The 16,576-nt window shown below is 52.9% G+C and overlaps 1 protein-coding gene across 7 annotated transcripts in view; it reads right to left on the minus strand.

The window, feature by feature from the left end:
* Nfix (nuclear factor I X) overlaps positions 1-15,737 on the minus strand; it is a 66,161-nt gene extending 50,424 nt beyond the window's left edge. For 4 of the 7 annotated variants that reach the window (XM_010613389.2, XM_019205919.2, XM_010613391.2 and 1 more), the window contains exons 1-2: positions 14,728-14,795; positions 13,850-14,381 (exon numbers count right to left, since the gene is read on the minus strand). In XM_010613389.2, coding sequence (XP_010611691.1) covers positions 13,850-14,381; positions 14,728-14,778 — 583 coding nt within the window. In that variant the 5' untranslated portion in view covers positions 14,779-14,795. Of the gene's footprint in view, positions 1-13,849; positions 14,444-14,727; positions 14,796-15,347 lie in introns of those variants that run through there. The other 3 variants (XM_010613388.2, XM_010613387.2, XM_033757599.1) reach the window with 3 other exon arrangements.
* Between the last annotated feature and the right edge of the window lie 839 nt (positions 15,738-16,576).

Here is a 16,576-nt window from a genome sequence, read left to right on the forward strand (position 1 = left end):
TGCCCACCATGCACAGACGGGAGTGAGTGGGGCCCAGGCTCCCAGGGCATCCCTGTGGCCAGAGTGCTTTGCTGGAGAGGAGCACAGTTCCGGAGGTCTTGCCAAGCCAGGCTGGCATCTGAGTAATTATATTAATGAATCTCTGAGTTGCAAAGTCTAATATTAGATGGTGGCTTTGGTACCATCATCCTCAGTCACTGTCCCACATGGCCAGGACACTCCTGGGCAGCAGCACGGCTTGAACAGACCATGTGTTCACGCACAGCAAATGTGTGTGTGGTGTTTAATTTAAAAGAAATGCATGTATTTGAAACCGTGCCCAGAGATCTGTGCTGGGCCCATTTTATAAAGCACGATACCATAAATAAGTGAGAGAAATCTGGCCCGTCCTCAGGGCAGGGGCCTCTCCCTTGGCCCTATCTCTTGGGCTGGTAATATCCTGAGGATTACTGCTCTGTGGAGCGATGGCTTTTGTGGTCAAAGTCAGCACTGCTCCCCACAGAGTTCCCCTGGGCACCGCAGCCCAGGCCCTGCATGTAGACCCTGTGTCCTGCCTCCCCATCCATGCTCATTAGCTGTCTCTAGCCCGAGTCCAAGCTCCAAAGTTGGGCTTGACACACACAAGGGGCAGCTTACAGACCAGCTGGTCCTCCTCAGTGGGCCAGACCACTGCACCGCCCACCCTGGTCATTACCTGCAGCCCTGCAGAGGCCTGCACAAATGATGACCCAGCTGGCCATGCTGTGCATGTGGCCAGGGACAGAGGGCACCAAGTCAACTCCAGCCAGGTAGTAAACTAAACAGACTCCAGGTACAGGTGGAAGAGAAAATATGTGCTGTGCGCCTGTGATTACACTTCACATCTGCTAAACCAAACAGACTGCTAGAAGTGACATCACGTAGCTCAGAACAAGACTTCTGTAAACCTGTGCTACTGGCCTGTCTGTTTCTTCTGTGGAGCCTCCTTGGGGGGCGGTGTTGTCGAGCTCTGGTCCCACGTTATTGGGAAACCAAGTTTTTTCACCCTAGGATGGGTCCATATGGGAAGAGCTGCCCTGAAAAGCAAGGGAAGAGGGCAACTTTTTCCTTTTGGAAGCTCTTTGGTAGGCGATAAGGGATAGCTATTTGATGATTTTTGTTTTGTTTCGTTTTGATAGGCACGGGATCCACCACGGCACCTTGCTGCTAGGCAGGGCTTGGTCTCTTTCTCGGTACTGTCTTACCTCGGAGCTCTTGGAGTCCCGTGGTCTCTAGGAAAGGTCTCCCAGCCCCAGAAGCCTACACTTAGCCAATCACAGCAGAACACTGAGCTTCAAGAGATGTAGTGAGGAGGCCATCAGCCTGCTTGGTTGGCAGAGGTGAGGGGCAATCCAAAGAGAGTAGTTCAAGGTCCGCCGACCCTCTCCGTGAGGGGTCCTGCACCGCTGCACATCCGTGGCCAGGGGACTGCTCAGGGGGTTTTGCACTAGACTTTTTTCACTAGATGCCAACAGTGCCCGACCCCAAGTGTGACAAACAAGCGACTACAGACACTGGAAAATGTTCCCTGAAGGGCACAATTACTCCTGGTTGAAAACCCCTGTTCCAGGGTACCAACTATCCTGGTTTGCCAACAACTGAGGGTTTTCCAGGACAAGATAAGGGACTTTCAGCACTAAACGCAGGAAGCACCTGAGTAAACCAGAGCTATTCACCCTCCGTTACTCAGAACTCAGTTCTACTAGGCTCCTGCCGGCCGACAAAGCGAACCTCCTCCCCACTCAGGGCAGTGAGGACCAGCTCTTCGCCACCCCACAAGGAAGTGCCTCTCATGTATCTAAGGGACCAGAGACCACCGTAGTATCCCCTGGCCCACAACACTGTCCTTGTCCTCTCCCGGGCCCCATCTCCCACACCATCACTGCCACGAGGCTCTCTGAGGGCTATGCCAAATTGCTCGCATATTTTTTCTGTTACTAAGGCTGATATTGGCTTAAAACTTCTGGTTGGGGAAGTGGCCACACCCTGGGGAGGACATGACAAGGGCGAAGAACTTGGGTCTGATCATGTTCAACGCCACTTCAGCAAGTGGCCCAGAGCCATGGAGAGGCCACCCGGGAGGAAGGTGAGACCGCTCAGCTACCTTCCTTCCTGGATGTGTGGCTGAGGCTGGCATGACCTGTCGTACATGGGGAAGGGGATAGATCCCTCTGTAGGTCAGATGAGAAGAAATGCAATCTAATGTCCTGTTGAGGGTTGGGAGGTAAATAGGAAAGCACCGCTGCCCTCCTGGGAATCCACTCAGGGGATCCTGACCTGGTCAGCCCCAGATTCAACACCCATCCCCTCCTCTGGCATTCTACCCATGTTCCTCCTCCCTTCAAGGGCCTCTCTTCCTTTGGTCCCCTGGGGAGCATTCCTGTTACTAAGGAAACGATGATGTCATGTGGCTGGGTGGGGCTGCAGGTCCCTCCCACCACCCCCTAACTAGGTACCATGCCCACGGACGTCACTGCTCAAAAATTTATAGCCCAGTGCGGGTATTTATAAGGTGGCTCTGGTGTGACCACATATTCTGTGTGGGGCTGGTGGCTATTTATAGCCAGAGGATATACACTTATTACACCCCCAGTCTGTATTCTGGGCCACCTGTTATATAACTGCCATTATGCAATAAGGCCCATTATATAATAATTATACGCTAATGGGGACATAATCTTCAGGCATAATAAGGACGAACTCCCCAAGGGCTGCACTCAGTCCTCCTTCAGCTTGCCTGGGGGTGGGGGGAATCCCCTGATCTCCCGACTCAGCTATGCCCAGCCCAGAAGAGTCACCAGGTGTCACCCTACTCCCAGCTCTCCCAGCTGTCTCTCCAGCTAGCAAGCAGCCTTTCCTAGGCCAAGAAGACCTGGTTGCAAAGCTCTCTCTGGATTCCTTCTGGTTTCTTATTTCCCCAGCCTCAGCGCAGCCTGGACACTCTCACTCTCTCTCTCTCTCTGTCATATCTTTGGGCTCAAAACAAAGATACACTGGGATAAATCCTTGAATGATGCTACACACACACACACACACACACGTTTATGGTGGAAGCCTCCAGGAGACCAGGGCAGTTGGCAGAGGATGTGCCCCACACAGGGCAGCACCCTCACCTGCTGAGAAAGACCTGAGAAGCATCCCCAGAGGCCAGGCGTCCAGGGCCAACTCGGGCACAGCACAGGTGGCAAGTGGTGAGGTCCCAGGACAGGCTGATGCTGTAGTTCTGACTTTCATGGTGGTTCAGGGCTGCTCTACCCAAGGAATGGCCCAGGATGGATACCAATACATGCCCTTCTGTTTATGCTTCTCTCAGGGAGGACAAGCTGAAACTGTCACCTCAGGGGAAACGAGGACAGGGACATTGGCTTCACAACTTTGATAACAGGGCATGGTACAAAGGCAGGGGTGGGAAAAGTTGAGACCACAGTGGCACTCGACAGAGCCAATCCAATTAGCCCAAACATACTGTCTGCTCTTAAAATAGATATCTCTATATTTAAAAGTTACTTGATATATAAATTGATGAAAAAATGCAAAGAACCAACATGGATCTGTCAAGAGAGGCTCTTGCAGACATGGAGGGTGGCTTGGGAGGCCGTCTGTCTCTTACATTCCTCTATTGTTTAAATTTTCAGGGTATGTTTTACTATTATAATTTAAAAGTTCAATATATTGTTTAAAGAGAGTCCTACTAAGGCGTGGCTGTGATAGTGCTGGTCTCTGCGTCCCATGCTTAGGGGGTTTGGAGGGATCTGAGGGTGCCACCAGCTTCCTGCACAGGCCTGGGTCAGCCTAGGACCAAACCTTGTCCCAGAGAGGCTTCAGGTCAGCGGCCCAGCATGGAATGAGCGCTCAGCACAGACTCAAAGCCAGCTTCTGATCCCCTCACTGGAGAACAGAACACAGGCAGGGTCCAGTGCCCAACTTGCTTCCACCCACATCAGCTGTCCAGACAGGGAAACGCTACAGAACACACAGGGGAACAGCCAGGCTCCAAAGCAAAGTCTCTATGCATTAAAGGTAAATGAGGCCCTACCCCGGAGGAGTGGCAAGAGGTAAGTAAATACTGGGACAGTTTCCTGAATCCCTTTTTCCTTCAGGCCTGAGGTTCTCTGCTGAGGGTGATCCTGTCTCTTGGGGACACTAGGAGACATCTGAAAACAGTCTTGGTTGTCACATGGGGGGAAGCAGGTGTGACCAGCAGCTAGCAGTCTGAGGCAGAGATGCTGCTGGCCACTCCTGACACCCAGTGTGGCCCATGGAACCACCTAGCCTGAGTGTCAGCAGGGCCATATTGGGGAAGCCCAGCTCTAGGGCAGCTGGGAGTGGATATCAGTGGTGAAAAGGACAGCCTTCTTGTCCTAGCCATGAAGGCAGAGGACAATCTCAACCGTGAGCCAGTCTCTCTCCTGACTCAGCCCACAGAGCATGTTGGGAGAATCTGTATATCCAACCCCAGAATTTTCAACTTTAAGGCCGTGTAGCTCAGTGCTAGAGTGCTTGCCTAGCATGCACAAGGCCCTTGGTTTGATCATTAGCACTGGAGAAAAAAAACAAAGGAAGGAAGGGAGAGAGGAAGGAGAAAACAGAGAAGGGGCAAGGAAAAGGGTGAGTCTAGGAGGAAGCTAAGAGACAAAGAATCATAGATTATTATTGTAAAACTTGCAGCAATCATCTGGTTAATTAGGATAATTGCATTCATCTTTATTTCAAACTGTGATTCCAAGCAGACTACCAAAAAAAGGGCATGACAGAGCAAAGATCAGGGATCCCAAAATCCGGCTGAGCCTGCCTGGCCCCGGGCCTGATGTCCTACGTGCTCCACCTGCACACGCTACAGGGCACAGGGCACAGGGCACAGGGCACAGGGCAGGGCAGGAGGGCCTGTCCTTGCTGCAGGGAGGTGTAATAAGCTGGCTGCGGCAGGTGGGCAGTCGACACGGCCAGTCCACGGCCTCGTCTTTCTCTGCTCATGCCTCTCTAGGTTCAAGAGGCAGGGAGCTGAAGGGAGGATTGGAGACAACCTGAGGTGCCACTCTCTCTCTGCCCCACACTCTTAGCAGCTGGGAGAGGCCCTGAGTGGAGACACAAGTTGAGCTCCAGCCCTGAAAAGCCACGGAGACCACAGAGATGGCGCTGCTCCCACTGGGACCCTCAAAGCTTTCTCCTTGGAGACCTCATCAAAGCCTGTAATCAAGATGAAGTTCCAGCACCTTCTGCCAGAAACGCATTGAGTGTCCCATGTCCTTTGACACTGCTGCACTTGGGTTCCCTCCTCTGTGTGGAAGATAGAATAGTACCTGCCCTGACTGTATCACTCGGCCATTGTGAGGAGGAAATCACTCCTGGCAGTCTGAAAAGGGTTAGTCAGCTGACAAAAACGAGCTAATTCCTCACTGTCTTTCAAGTGCCTGCGTGATCTACCAGCACAGGTCAAGGTTCGGGTCAGGCAGGTCATCTTCCAGGAAGCCACCCTGGTCCCTGGGTCTGTTTTGCTGATTCCTCCCTTCACACAGAAACCTCCAGGCGTCACCTGGGTACACACATTCCCAGCTAGGAGCACAGCTTAAAACCAGAATCTGCCCAGTAATTTGAGGAGGTAGCACATGGGGAGGGTTTAGTCTGCTGCTACAGCCATGTGAATCTTTCTCTTTTTCTTTTCTTCTTTTTTTTTGTACCAGGGATGGAACTCAGGACCTTGTATTTGTGAGGCAGGCACGGTGCCACTGAGCCACTGAGCTAAATCCCTGGCCCCTGAGTCTTCAGTAAAGAATTAAAATGGGGACAGTCTCTTCCTCCTATTAACAAGGACAAATTGTAGGGACAAAGGAGAGACAGTGCCTTTTAAGTCAGTGCGTGTCCCCCAAATAACAACAAATAGAAGGCCCAATCCTAGGATGGACCTGATGTGCCCTGTGCTGAGACATCAACAATGGGGAGAACAGCCAGAACACCCCCGACTGACAGGCCACGGCAGCTGGTAGGGGAGCCAGTCACTCGGGAGACAGGGCCACAAGGGGCACCCCCAAAATATATTTTTAAATCCCCAAAGGACCAGGAAATCAGTATGAGTGCCCATGTAGACAAAGTAAAGAGCCCAGACACCCGAGGGTAAACCCAGTCCAGCCAAACCTCCCCGCCCCAGCCTCTCCGCCTTCTGGGACCCTGTTCTAATGCCAACAACCCTTCGGCTCAAGCATGCTTAAAATGGCGACGGCGGCCTGCAGGGCCAGGCGTTTGTCGTGCTGTTTTCCACGGTGCCCTCAGTGCCAAGAAAAACCTATCATCAGAAATGCCATCAGCTATATTTATCTATCTCTCAGCCCCCCAGCCTCCTCCTCCCGTCTGCCAACCAGGCCTTGTAGAACCCCCCCCTCACCCAGTGGGCACACGTCCCTGTTGCTGATGCCCGTGACCACCTGCCCAAGCCTCCGTCTCTGCCGCTCTCTTCTGCGCCCTGACAATCGGGCTTTGGTTCCTGTAACCAGCAGGGTGTCTCACTGGTGTGGCTGAGTGGCCCTCAGGTATGCACCCAGCAGGCACTGGTCTGGGTATCTGCTGTCCCAGGCCGCAGGAAGGGATGGCCCTCGGTCTCCCTTTAGCCAGGGCCCTCGGCAGTGACAGCCTTCCTGGAGTCCTATCCGGGGACAGGCCTGAGGCCTTGGGCATCATTCCATCGTGACACCCGGCCGATAGCTAGGTAGGTCTCTCACCTCTCTGCTCCCTTGCTCCCTTCCGTGGGGCACCAAGCCAAGCACCAGCCTAGATCCAAGGCTCCAAGAATCTCCAAGATGAGTGTAGGCTAGAACGACCCTTTCCCCTTTGCAGCCGACTGAGAAGTATAGGGTAGAATCTGGGGCAAAAATGGGAAAATAGCAAAGTGAAGTTCACAACCACTCCAGTCCATGGTTGTGACAAGTTCTCTGCAGACACAAGTGGTACTGTCACTCGGCACCAAGCTCTTCTCTACCCCAGCTGCAAGCTCTGACCTGAGCCTCCTCACCCTCAGGTTCATCACAGAAGAACTGCCGGATCAACATTTATACCATGGATCAACAGCTACATCCCAAACCTCCTCGAGCCTCTCTGGGGGCGCTCCTCCTGCCCGCAGCCCCCGCTGCTCCCAGAAAGCTGCTTGTCTCCACGCCTTCAACTAAGAAAGGAGTTCCAGGGAGCCAACTCCTCTGAGAATGAAGCAACCCAAATAAAAATTTTAAAACCCAGAAGCTCTTTCTCTCCTGCCCCCCTCCCCCTCCACTGGCAAATGAAAACAAACAAGAAATCAAAGAGGCCTTTTGTACGAGCACCGCGCTGACACGGCTGGGGCCTTTGAAAAGACTTCTGAATCGGACACTGAAGGATAAAATAACTGAAGCGTGGCGGCTCCTGAGAGGGGGGCAGGCAAAAAGAAAGGGGGGGGGAGGCGGCCACCTTCTCGAGGCAGAAAGGGGGACGCTGCACTGGCCCCCTCTGCCCAGCTGTGAAGGACACCAGAACAGAGTGAAAAAGTAGTGCCGGCCTCGCTGCCCCTCTGACCTCTCCTCCTCTGGCCCCAAGTTTCTTTGACACTAGAGCAGACAAGGTCCCACTTGCCTCCCTCTTCCCCTTCCTCGGAGGACACCGGAGAGCCTGGCCTCCCTGCACCATGGCTCCCGCAGGTTCCTGCCCACAGGATGGAGCTTTCTAGAAGCCATCACCCAGCCTCCTCCCACAGCCTGTGGGGCACGTGAAAGATTTGCTCCTTCTTAGAGGTCCAGGTAGCCTTGCCCGTGGGAGGGTCACTAAGTGCGTACTTCACGGATAAAGGAATTTCTCCATCCTCTGTGCCAGAGAGTAAACCAAACCCTCTGGGAGCCCTTGTGCACTTCTGAACAGCAGCTCTCCTGCTGCAGTGTCCCACTTCCCCTAGGCCAGCCAGAAGCATGGCTGGTCACTATGCTGTAATTATGGGCTTGGCCACCCAGCCGGCTCTGGCCCATTCACCGTTTGCACCATGGCTCAACTTAGACAAGGGCGACTTTTTCCTCCTCGTGCTACAGCCTCCCCTTCGGCCAGCAGAGCAAGCGTTCCACCAAGACCCCATGTGTGCAGGCAGCAGGGACTATGGACTGGGTGGGTGGACAGCATGACAGATGGGAGTCTGACGACGGGCCAGGGCAGTCTTACTGTCCCCTTAAGGGTGGGGGCTGTCTCCTCAAGAGTCCTGCCTGAGCCTCTTCAGCCTGCCACACCACCCAGTCTCACTAACAGACGAAGAAGGTGGAAGCACAGGCATCCCCGGCTGGCTTCACAAACATGCGACCTCCACAGTTGTGCAGGCCCGGCACTCGGTTGGTTTAACACCCTGTTGCCATGTTCCTAATAACTGAGAACAAGGAGCTCTGAGCTTTCATTCTGCCGTGGGCCCCGCATGGTGCACAGCCGGAAGGCCCTGCAAATGATGGCGCCCCCGTGGTCGGCTGGGATCTAGTTGTGCTTAGAGCGTCTGTGTTCAATTCTATATACTCCAGTTTGAGAAGTCCTTGTGCCAGGACAAGCCAGAGGGCCTCCAGGAGGTGGTGACCCAAATGGCAAGGGCATGTGAGCTGCATCACATATGGGAGGCAGACTAGAGACGTGGGCCTGGAGAGGAGATGACTTCCTGGGGATAGGAATAGAAGGGACAAATGAGAGTTGCCTTCCGTTGAAAGACTGCTGTGTCACAGAAAAATCAGCTGGCACCTGGGGTGCAGCTTAAGACAAAAATCAGATCAAGGGCCAGGGACTTAGCTCAGTGGTTCCGCTGTCTGCCTCAGTGGTTCCGCAAGGACCCCAGTTCAATGCCCGGTACCAAAAAAAAAAAAAAAATCAGATCAACAGGTAAAGATGATAGGGAGATACGCTGAGCCCTCTAAAGTCATCATTGTCACAGCTGCTGTTTTTTTGCCTGTTTGCTACCAGCTAGTCTGTACCTCTGGGTTGGTGCTATCCTGCAAGCCCTCCTCTGAGCTAGAGGGCCACAAGAATGTTACAGTCGCCAGTGCTGACCTTTGAACAGTAGCAGCATCACTTCCAGGACATTCTGAAGGGGACCATGCATTGGGTTAAAAGAGAATCCAAACATTTTGTTCATTTCACTAATCAGGATCCTGGGCTCTACAGTCTTTGCCAGCCCTGGCACCAGATGGCGCTGCCTCAAAGACACGGACCAGTGGCATTTCTGGACCTTGAAAAAGGAGAGGATGGGCATGGCGGCACAGGGTCCACGAAGGGGGTCCACGAGAGGGTAGCTGCACTCCTGCGGCCTCTCCTGAACACCAATGTCACACCGGAGATACCAGATGGGCAAGGCATCCAGCAGAGGCTTGGGAGGACTTACTGGTATCGCCCATCTTGGCAGGGCAGATGCAGCCAAATGATGCCCTCCACCACTGGGAAAGAATGCACACAAGAGCCCTCCCTTGGATCTGAGAAACAGTGCCCGCTGCCAAGAAAGACCCGGGCCTGGGTGCAGAGAGCTGAAACCAGAAGAGCAACTTCACACTTGAAAAGGATTCCTTAGACAAACTCCCAGGCACTAACCTATTTCCTGTGACAGGTAAGGCCAGGTCCAGCTACCCCAACCCTGGAAAATCTCCACTCAGGGCAGCACACCCTGCAGAGCTGGATAGGGAAAGTGCAGGACAAACGACCTGGCTCTCCAGTAGCAGCAACTACAAAAACTGTCAGAAGAGAAATCAACACTGAGGAAGAGAAAAATGACGACAGCAGTGGCCACGACGCCAATGCCAATGACCACAACCTAGAGATAGACCGACCATCGCAATGCATCAACAGCCTTATGTGGATCCTGATTCAGACAAATGATAAGCCAACGCTGGGTGATTATCACAGAAACTGTATCTTATGGTACCAGGGAAACTGTTAGCCAGGAGCAGCGGGGCAGGCCTGAGGTCCCAGCTGCTCATAAAGGTGAGGTGACAGGGTCACTAGTGCCCAGGAGTTTGAAACCAGTCTGAGCACACAGAAACCTCATCTTGCAGGCAAGCAGGTAGGCAGGCAGGCGAGAAGGAAGGGAGGAGAGAAGAGAGAAGAGAGGGAGGGAAGCAGGAGAGGGAAGGGGAGGGAAGGAAGGAAGAGGAAAGGGAAGGAAAAAGAAAGAAAAAAAGAAAAAGAAGGGAAGGGAGGGAGGGAAATCACTGCCTTTTCTGTGGGCGTGATAGTGGTATTTGGTTCAGTTCTTCAAGAGCCCTTATCTTCAGAGATGTGCACAGGAATGTTTATCAAGAAAAGGCTATGATGCCTGGACTTCTTCTAGACAACCCAGTGCTGGGAAAGTGGGGACAGGTGAATGGAGACTGGCCCTGAGTTGGGGACTGTTGCACTAGTGATGGGAGTGAGGGGGTCTCCATCCCAAAAAGTTTGGGTAAAGGAGGAAGCTACCTTCCTTTACCCAAGAATGCCTAGGCTTGATGGGCCTTCCATGGAGGGCCCACTGGAGGGACTGACGGGGAGAAGCTGACAGCTCCGTTCAGCCACACATTTCATCAGTTTTGGCTTTTTCTGGATTTCCCAGGACCAGAGTCTAGGGTCAGGGAAGATCTGCAGGAGCTCTGGAGACGGCCTAGCATCACTTCCAGTCCTGCTTAGCTGCCCAGGCTCACACAAGCAGAGGCCCCTGCCGCCCACTCCCGCTCTCCCTGCCCCGCCACCTGCCCTGGGACACTGCTTTTGGATGGAAGGACGTCACCAGGAAATGGCTGTCCTCCTGTCTGTCTGTGGCAGGACTCACTACTCTGCCCTGCCTCAACTTCCCTTCCAAAAGGCAAAGAGACGCAAGCTGAGATTCTTTCCTGGACAGGAGGTCAGGATTCTGCATTCTGGGAGCAGAGCTCTCAAAGCTATACGTATACCACCCTTTACTCCTCCAAACTGTGTCATCTCTTAAAACCTTCCCTGGGTCATAACAAGGGTCTGTGAGGGCTATGAGTGACAATGGCAGCTGGGAGCAAAGCCACCTCTGCACATTCACTACCAGATCAGGCTATCATCAAGCCCAGCACCACCAGCTCAGCCCAGACCTAACGCTTCTGTTTCTTTTTGTTTTGTTTTCAATATTGAAAATCAAACTCAGTGCCTTTGCACTGAACTACACCTCAGCCCTTTCTATTTTGAGACAGTGCCTTGGTAAACTGCCAAGTTGCCAACACTGGGCTCGAACTTGTGATCTTCCTGCCTTAGCCTCCAGCTTTAAGGATGCAAAAACTAACCCTGTCAGAGTCCAAAGCTGCTCTTACCTGAGTTCCAGCCACCCCAGCCCCTGCCCCACTTAGCCTGGGAAAAGGCACAAGTGGCTGCCCTGCTGGGGATATTCAGAGGGCCTGGGCTCTGGGAAGGCTACGCCAAGAATCAATGTCATGGGATGGCTCAGCCAGAAGACATTTTCTAGCAAACCGGATGGCTATGGAAGGAAGAAGGACGCTATGCCTACATGACACCATCAAAAGACCTCCGCCCAGTGCAAAGAGGAACAAGCATAGGGCCATGCCAACGCTCCCACATTTTCTCTGGAAAAGCACACTGAAATTCCAGCAATCCCAGCAAGAAAACTCGTACACTCAGTGACACTATGTGGAGTCTGGGGCCTGAGTTATAGAAAGCATTTCCTCAGTTCTCTCTTCTGCAGTGCAGCGATCAGCCTTAGCCGGGACAAGAGGTGGCCTTGGCCATGTGAGCGAGGGTATGAATTCACTCATATTCCTGGGTGAGTGATCTCATTAGTGGGGAGCTGGGGACATTGCTTCCCTGACACCTGCCTGGTCAGTTCAGGACCCAGGAGGCCAGCCAGAAAACCATGCCCTTCATCACACTCACTTCCTCCTACCTCAGCCCCACACCGGCAGCGGCCAAGAACCTGGCCTACAATAAGAGGCCAGGGAAGCCACTCAGATACAGGACCCAGACAGAGGGGGAGGAGGAAGACAAGTACGGATTTTTGTCACAGACGTTCTTGAACTCTGAGTTCTAAAACCAGAAGGTGCAGAATCCCCTCCTGGGTACTATCTGATGGACACCCTGGCCAGCTCTGGGTTCCAACAGTCCCCAGGCTCCTCCAATAGCCCCAGGGCACACCCTCCTGACAAGAGAATGAAGGGTAACTTTTCCCTATTAGTCTCGTCTAAAAAGATAAATGATGAAGGGAAAAAATATCAAAGCTGAGGGAGGAAGGAGTGGCCGCCCCTGGACCTTTTGTATGAGGGGTGATGACAGTCACAGACACAGGCCCTGAAAGAGCCACGGAGGTAAGCAGGGCCTGGGGTAGTGTCCACCTCTTAGAACAGAATGGAAGAGAAGGAACACCAGGAGAGACCCGAAATGCCACTTTTTCCTCCCTAGAGCTCTCCAATATACACCTTTGGTGTTCGCTCGCAGAGAGAGAAATTATGTCTGTGAAAGCAACCCCCCCAGATTTTATTTCTGGGTCCAATTGTATCATTCCCAACTTCCCAAGGGGCAAGGGGGTGACCACAGTAATTGTGAGTCACTTTTCTTTTTTGTGAATGGACAGGAAGACACAGAGACACACTCACAGGAAGAACATTTGTGAGAGTTGACAAGAAGCCACATTCTCTTACATTCGCATAAAGAAGAAGGGAAATAAGGGAAACACACACACACACACACACACACACACACACACAGAGAAAGGTTTGGTAGCCCTCTCATTACAAGTTGGTTGGGCATAATGTAAACACTTCTGCCTTGCTTAATCACAGAGTGCTGCCCGTTTAGGTTTCAAAGGCGGCAGTAAATTGGGCGTAGCTGAGTGGAGGCTAAAAATTAACCAGCCATCTCTGTTTCAATTTGTAAGAAAACAAAAGCAGAAAGAAATTATAAAAAGGGAAAGGAGAGGGGGGAAAATAAAAAGGACCAAAGGAAGAGAACTAAGCCAGACCGACCCAAAATGCAGGGTAAGGCTGGAAAAGCAAAGCTGAGAAGTAAAACTACTTAGAAGACAAAAGAGAAAGGAGGTTTTAAAGGTTTTGTTTGTTTTAGACCTCTTCCACAGCAACTGCTCCCACTAGGCCTGTTCTCCAGTAGACTGGTTCGGTCTAGGCACCCATCCTAGGGTCTTGGCATCCTGGAGTCTCGCCACTTTGGTCAACCAAGGTGAGGGGGAGAGAAGCCCAAGGGATCCCCTGCTTGTTCTCTCTCTCTCTCTCTCTCTCTCTCTCTCTCTGAAATCAAATTACTTTCAAGCTTTTCAAATCCCAATCCCAGGCAATACAGCTCCCAACTGGGCATCTGGGGCCCAGAACCTGCCCACGGCTGGCTGCCTCTTCTCCTCTTTTCTGTTTGTTCAGTCTCCTCTGAGGGGATTTCACATGCCCCTCTCTCCACCGAACTGCTGCCCACCCGGCTGGTGCCAAATCCAGCTTTTCCTGGGACTTGTGAAGCCTCAGGAAAGCTAGCACCTACTCTCGGATCCTTCCTCTGACTCATTTCAAATGAGAGCAAAGATTGATCTTTCTGTCAGCCTCAAACTCTCACCGTCATGGATGGAGAGATCCTGGCCGCCTCCTAAGACTGCAGTATCTTTCGGACCAACAAGTCCTCCAAAGATGGAGACGTACAAAGTGGGTACCATGTCAAGGGAGCTACTAAGGGAGAACAGAGAGGGTAGAGGGAGACAGGGAAGGGAAGAGAGAATGTGATGAGTGTGGAGAGCCGAGAGCCAGGGCACACTGGCTAGGCCCTCGGCATGTTATCCTTTACAATAAGAGGAACAATAAATAGAACAAATCCCAGCAAGGAAAATCAAATGGGGGGAGAAAGGCTGAGAGCAACCTACCCGGAGTGTGGACAAAGTAAGCCAGATAAAGATCCAGTTCTTTGATTGTGACTCCAATGTGATGTGGCTGGACGCACAGGCCGGGGTTCGAGCACTGGGGCGACTTGTAGAGCCGCTCCCCATCAGTACTTTCCAGGGGGATCCCCTTAAACAAAATCACCATGACCAGGTCCAGCCGCCACACCTTGTCGGCCTGGCGCAGGCAGTCAATCCGCCGGATCTTGCCTTTCTGGTCGGGGTTGGAGAGCACGCAGCAGGGGGGCTTCTTGCCCGTGATGGTCAGCACAAAGTCCTCTCGGAACTCGGGCCGGATGTCCTTGCGCAGCTTGGCCAGCAGCCGGGATGCCCACTTCTGCTTGATCTCAGGCTTCTCGCCCAGCAGCTCGTCCTTCACCGCCCGCTCCTCGTCTTTCGACATCCGTTTCTCGTGCTTCTTGAAGTACTTGCGCTTTCGCGCCTGCAGGTTGAACCAGGTGTAGGAGAAGGCGCGGACGTGAGGCAGCAGCGCCTCGATGAACGGGTGGAACTCATCCTGCAGGCGGCAAGCCGGGAGCATGCGGGGCGAGGGAGGACGGGAGGAGGGGAAGACGGGATGAGGGGGAAAGAGAGAAGGAGAAAAGCAGCGTTAGAAGGGGGGGCACGAAGAAAACCGCCTTCTCCTCCTCCTCCCTCCCCCCAACAATTTTCTCTTGCGATTGTTCTACAAAAGTGTGGTTTGAAGCCACCGCCAGCTTCGCCAGCCGCTTGCTCCCATCTCAGCCTCAGCAGCCAGACAGAGGCACCAGGAGCCTGTCCACACACCTATTCTCTCTCTCCCTCTCTCTCCCTCACTCACACACACGCGCGCGCACACAGACAACACTGCCGTCCACACACACACACTCTGCTGGTCTCCCCGCCAGGCTCTGTTGCGCCCATGACATCTCCATGTTCGATCGCGGCCGTGAACTCGTGTCAGCGCACCCGCGCTGCGTTCGTCTGCACAGACTCCCCATGAAGGCTCACGAGGGGCCGCGGGGCCGCTTCCTGTCCCTGTCCAGACACTGGCCCGCTCTGGCTGCCCCAGAAGACTGGGATGACATCCACGAGCAATCAAGGAACCGGCTCTGGGTTCCCTCTCCTCAGGCTGTTTTCATTTTCTTTTCTCCTGATACAGTTGGAACATCCACCCCAGCATTTTTTAATCAGACCTAAATCCTAAATATGTGATTTCAGCTTTGTTATCAACACCGATACTAATGTTAATCACAGTAATAATGAACAAAACACTTCATGTTAGCACAAACAAGGTGGTTGTCTCGGCCACATTAGGGTTAAAGCTACCGGGTCGGCTTGCGGTCCCTTCCCCAGCCTCCCACGACCCCTTCACCCTCTTTCCCACTCAGGTGACAGAGGGCTGGGCTCTCGGTTTGGGGTTTTTTTTTTTTTTTGCTTGTTTTGAAGTTAAATAATTGATTTCTGTTTACAAAAATAAAACTGGAAAAAATTAAATAATTACCATTGATCTGAAGCACCCGGCCAAGCCCAACGCTCGATTCTGAGATTCTGGACTCAACAGAGTTGTGAGTTGGGGGCGGGTGGGGGAGGGGAGGAGGAGGAGCAGGGGAGGAAGGTAAATGTTTTAAAGGGGGTTATTATTGGTGTTCTGGGGAATAGGGGCCGGGCTTGGGTGGATTCTCAAACCCTTCCCCCTCCACCCCCCCACGCTCCATTGCACAGAAGGGGGAAATTAATATTTTTTTTGAAAAGGAGCAAAAAGAAAGAAAGGTCAGGGATAGCAAGCAGAGAGGGAGCGAACTGGTTGCCACACACACGCCAGGTAAACAAAAGCCAACATAAATTTTTTTTCAATTTTTCCCCCTGTGCATCCTCTTTCAGTTTAAAAAAAAGAAAACAAAAATATGCAAAATTTAAAAATCAAAACCAACCTCCCACCATTCCCCTTTCCCACAACAACGCACCCTGCCCCACCCCCGTGCAAAACAAAAACAAAAACAAAAACCAGGAGAGAAAAAAGCGGCAGCTGAAGAAAAAGGCTTTCGGCTTTGGCAGCGGCACAGGGGTGTAAACTTCGAGCTGCCTCCCTCCGCCAGATCGGAGGAAAAGGGGGAGCTCGCAGATTCCCGGGGAAAAGGACGAGTTCTGACCGGCTGCAGACCGTTGCTGGCAGACGCGTGCAGAAGAGAGAGGGAGCGAGGGAGGGAGGAAAGGGGGAGGGAGAGACCGAGGATCCGAGGAGGACGTGGATGGGATGGGATGGGGGTGTGTGTGTGTGTGTGTGTGCGCGCGCGCGCGCGCGCGAGTGTGTGTGAGGGTGCATGAGTGTGTGCGCGCGAGTGTATGTGCTGGCTTTTGGGGGTTTTGTTGCTCCTTTTCTCTCTCTCAAACTCCCTCTCTCTCCCCTTTCATGCTCAATCCCCATCCATTTGCTCTTGCCAAGCCAGTAAAAAAAAAAAAAAAGGGGGAGGGAGGGAGAGGGAGAAAGGAAGGGAGGGAACGAGAGAGGGAGGGAGGGAGAGAGAGAGAGAGAGCGAGAGGGAGAGAGGGAGAGAGGGAGAGAAAGAGAGAGAGCGCCAGCGAGCGAAGGATCCACCTATTTGGCTGAGAGACCTCCGCAAGTAGCCAATGGCTGCTCGCAAGGGGAGGAGGGAGCCGGGAGAGCGGGAGGGTAGGGAGAGCCCCCGGCAGTTGGAGACCAAAAACAATTTGCCCAATCGACAAGTTCAC

The sequence above is a fragment of the Fukomys damarensis genome, unplaced genomic scaffold (assembly GCF_012274545.1).
Source record: "Fukomys damarensis isolate Sample0158 unplaced genomic scaffold, DMR_v1.0_HiC HiC_scaffold_30, whole genome shotgun sequence".
NCBI lineage: Eukaryota > Metazoa > Chordata > Mammalia > Rodentia > Bathyergidae > Fukomys > Fukomys damarensis.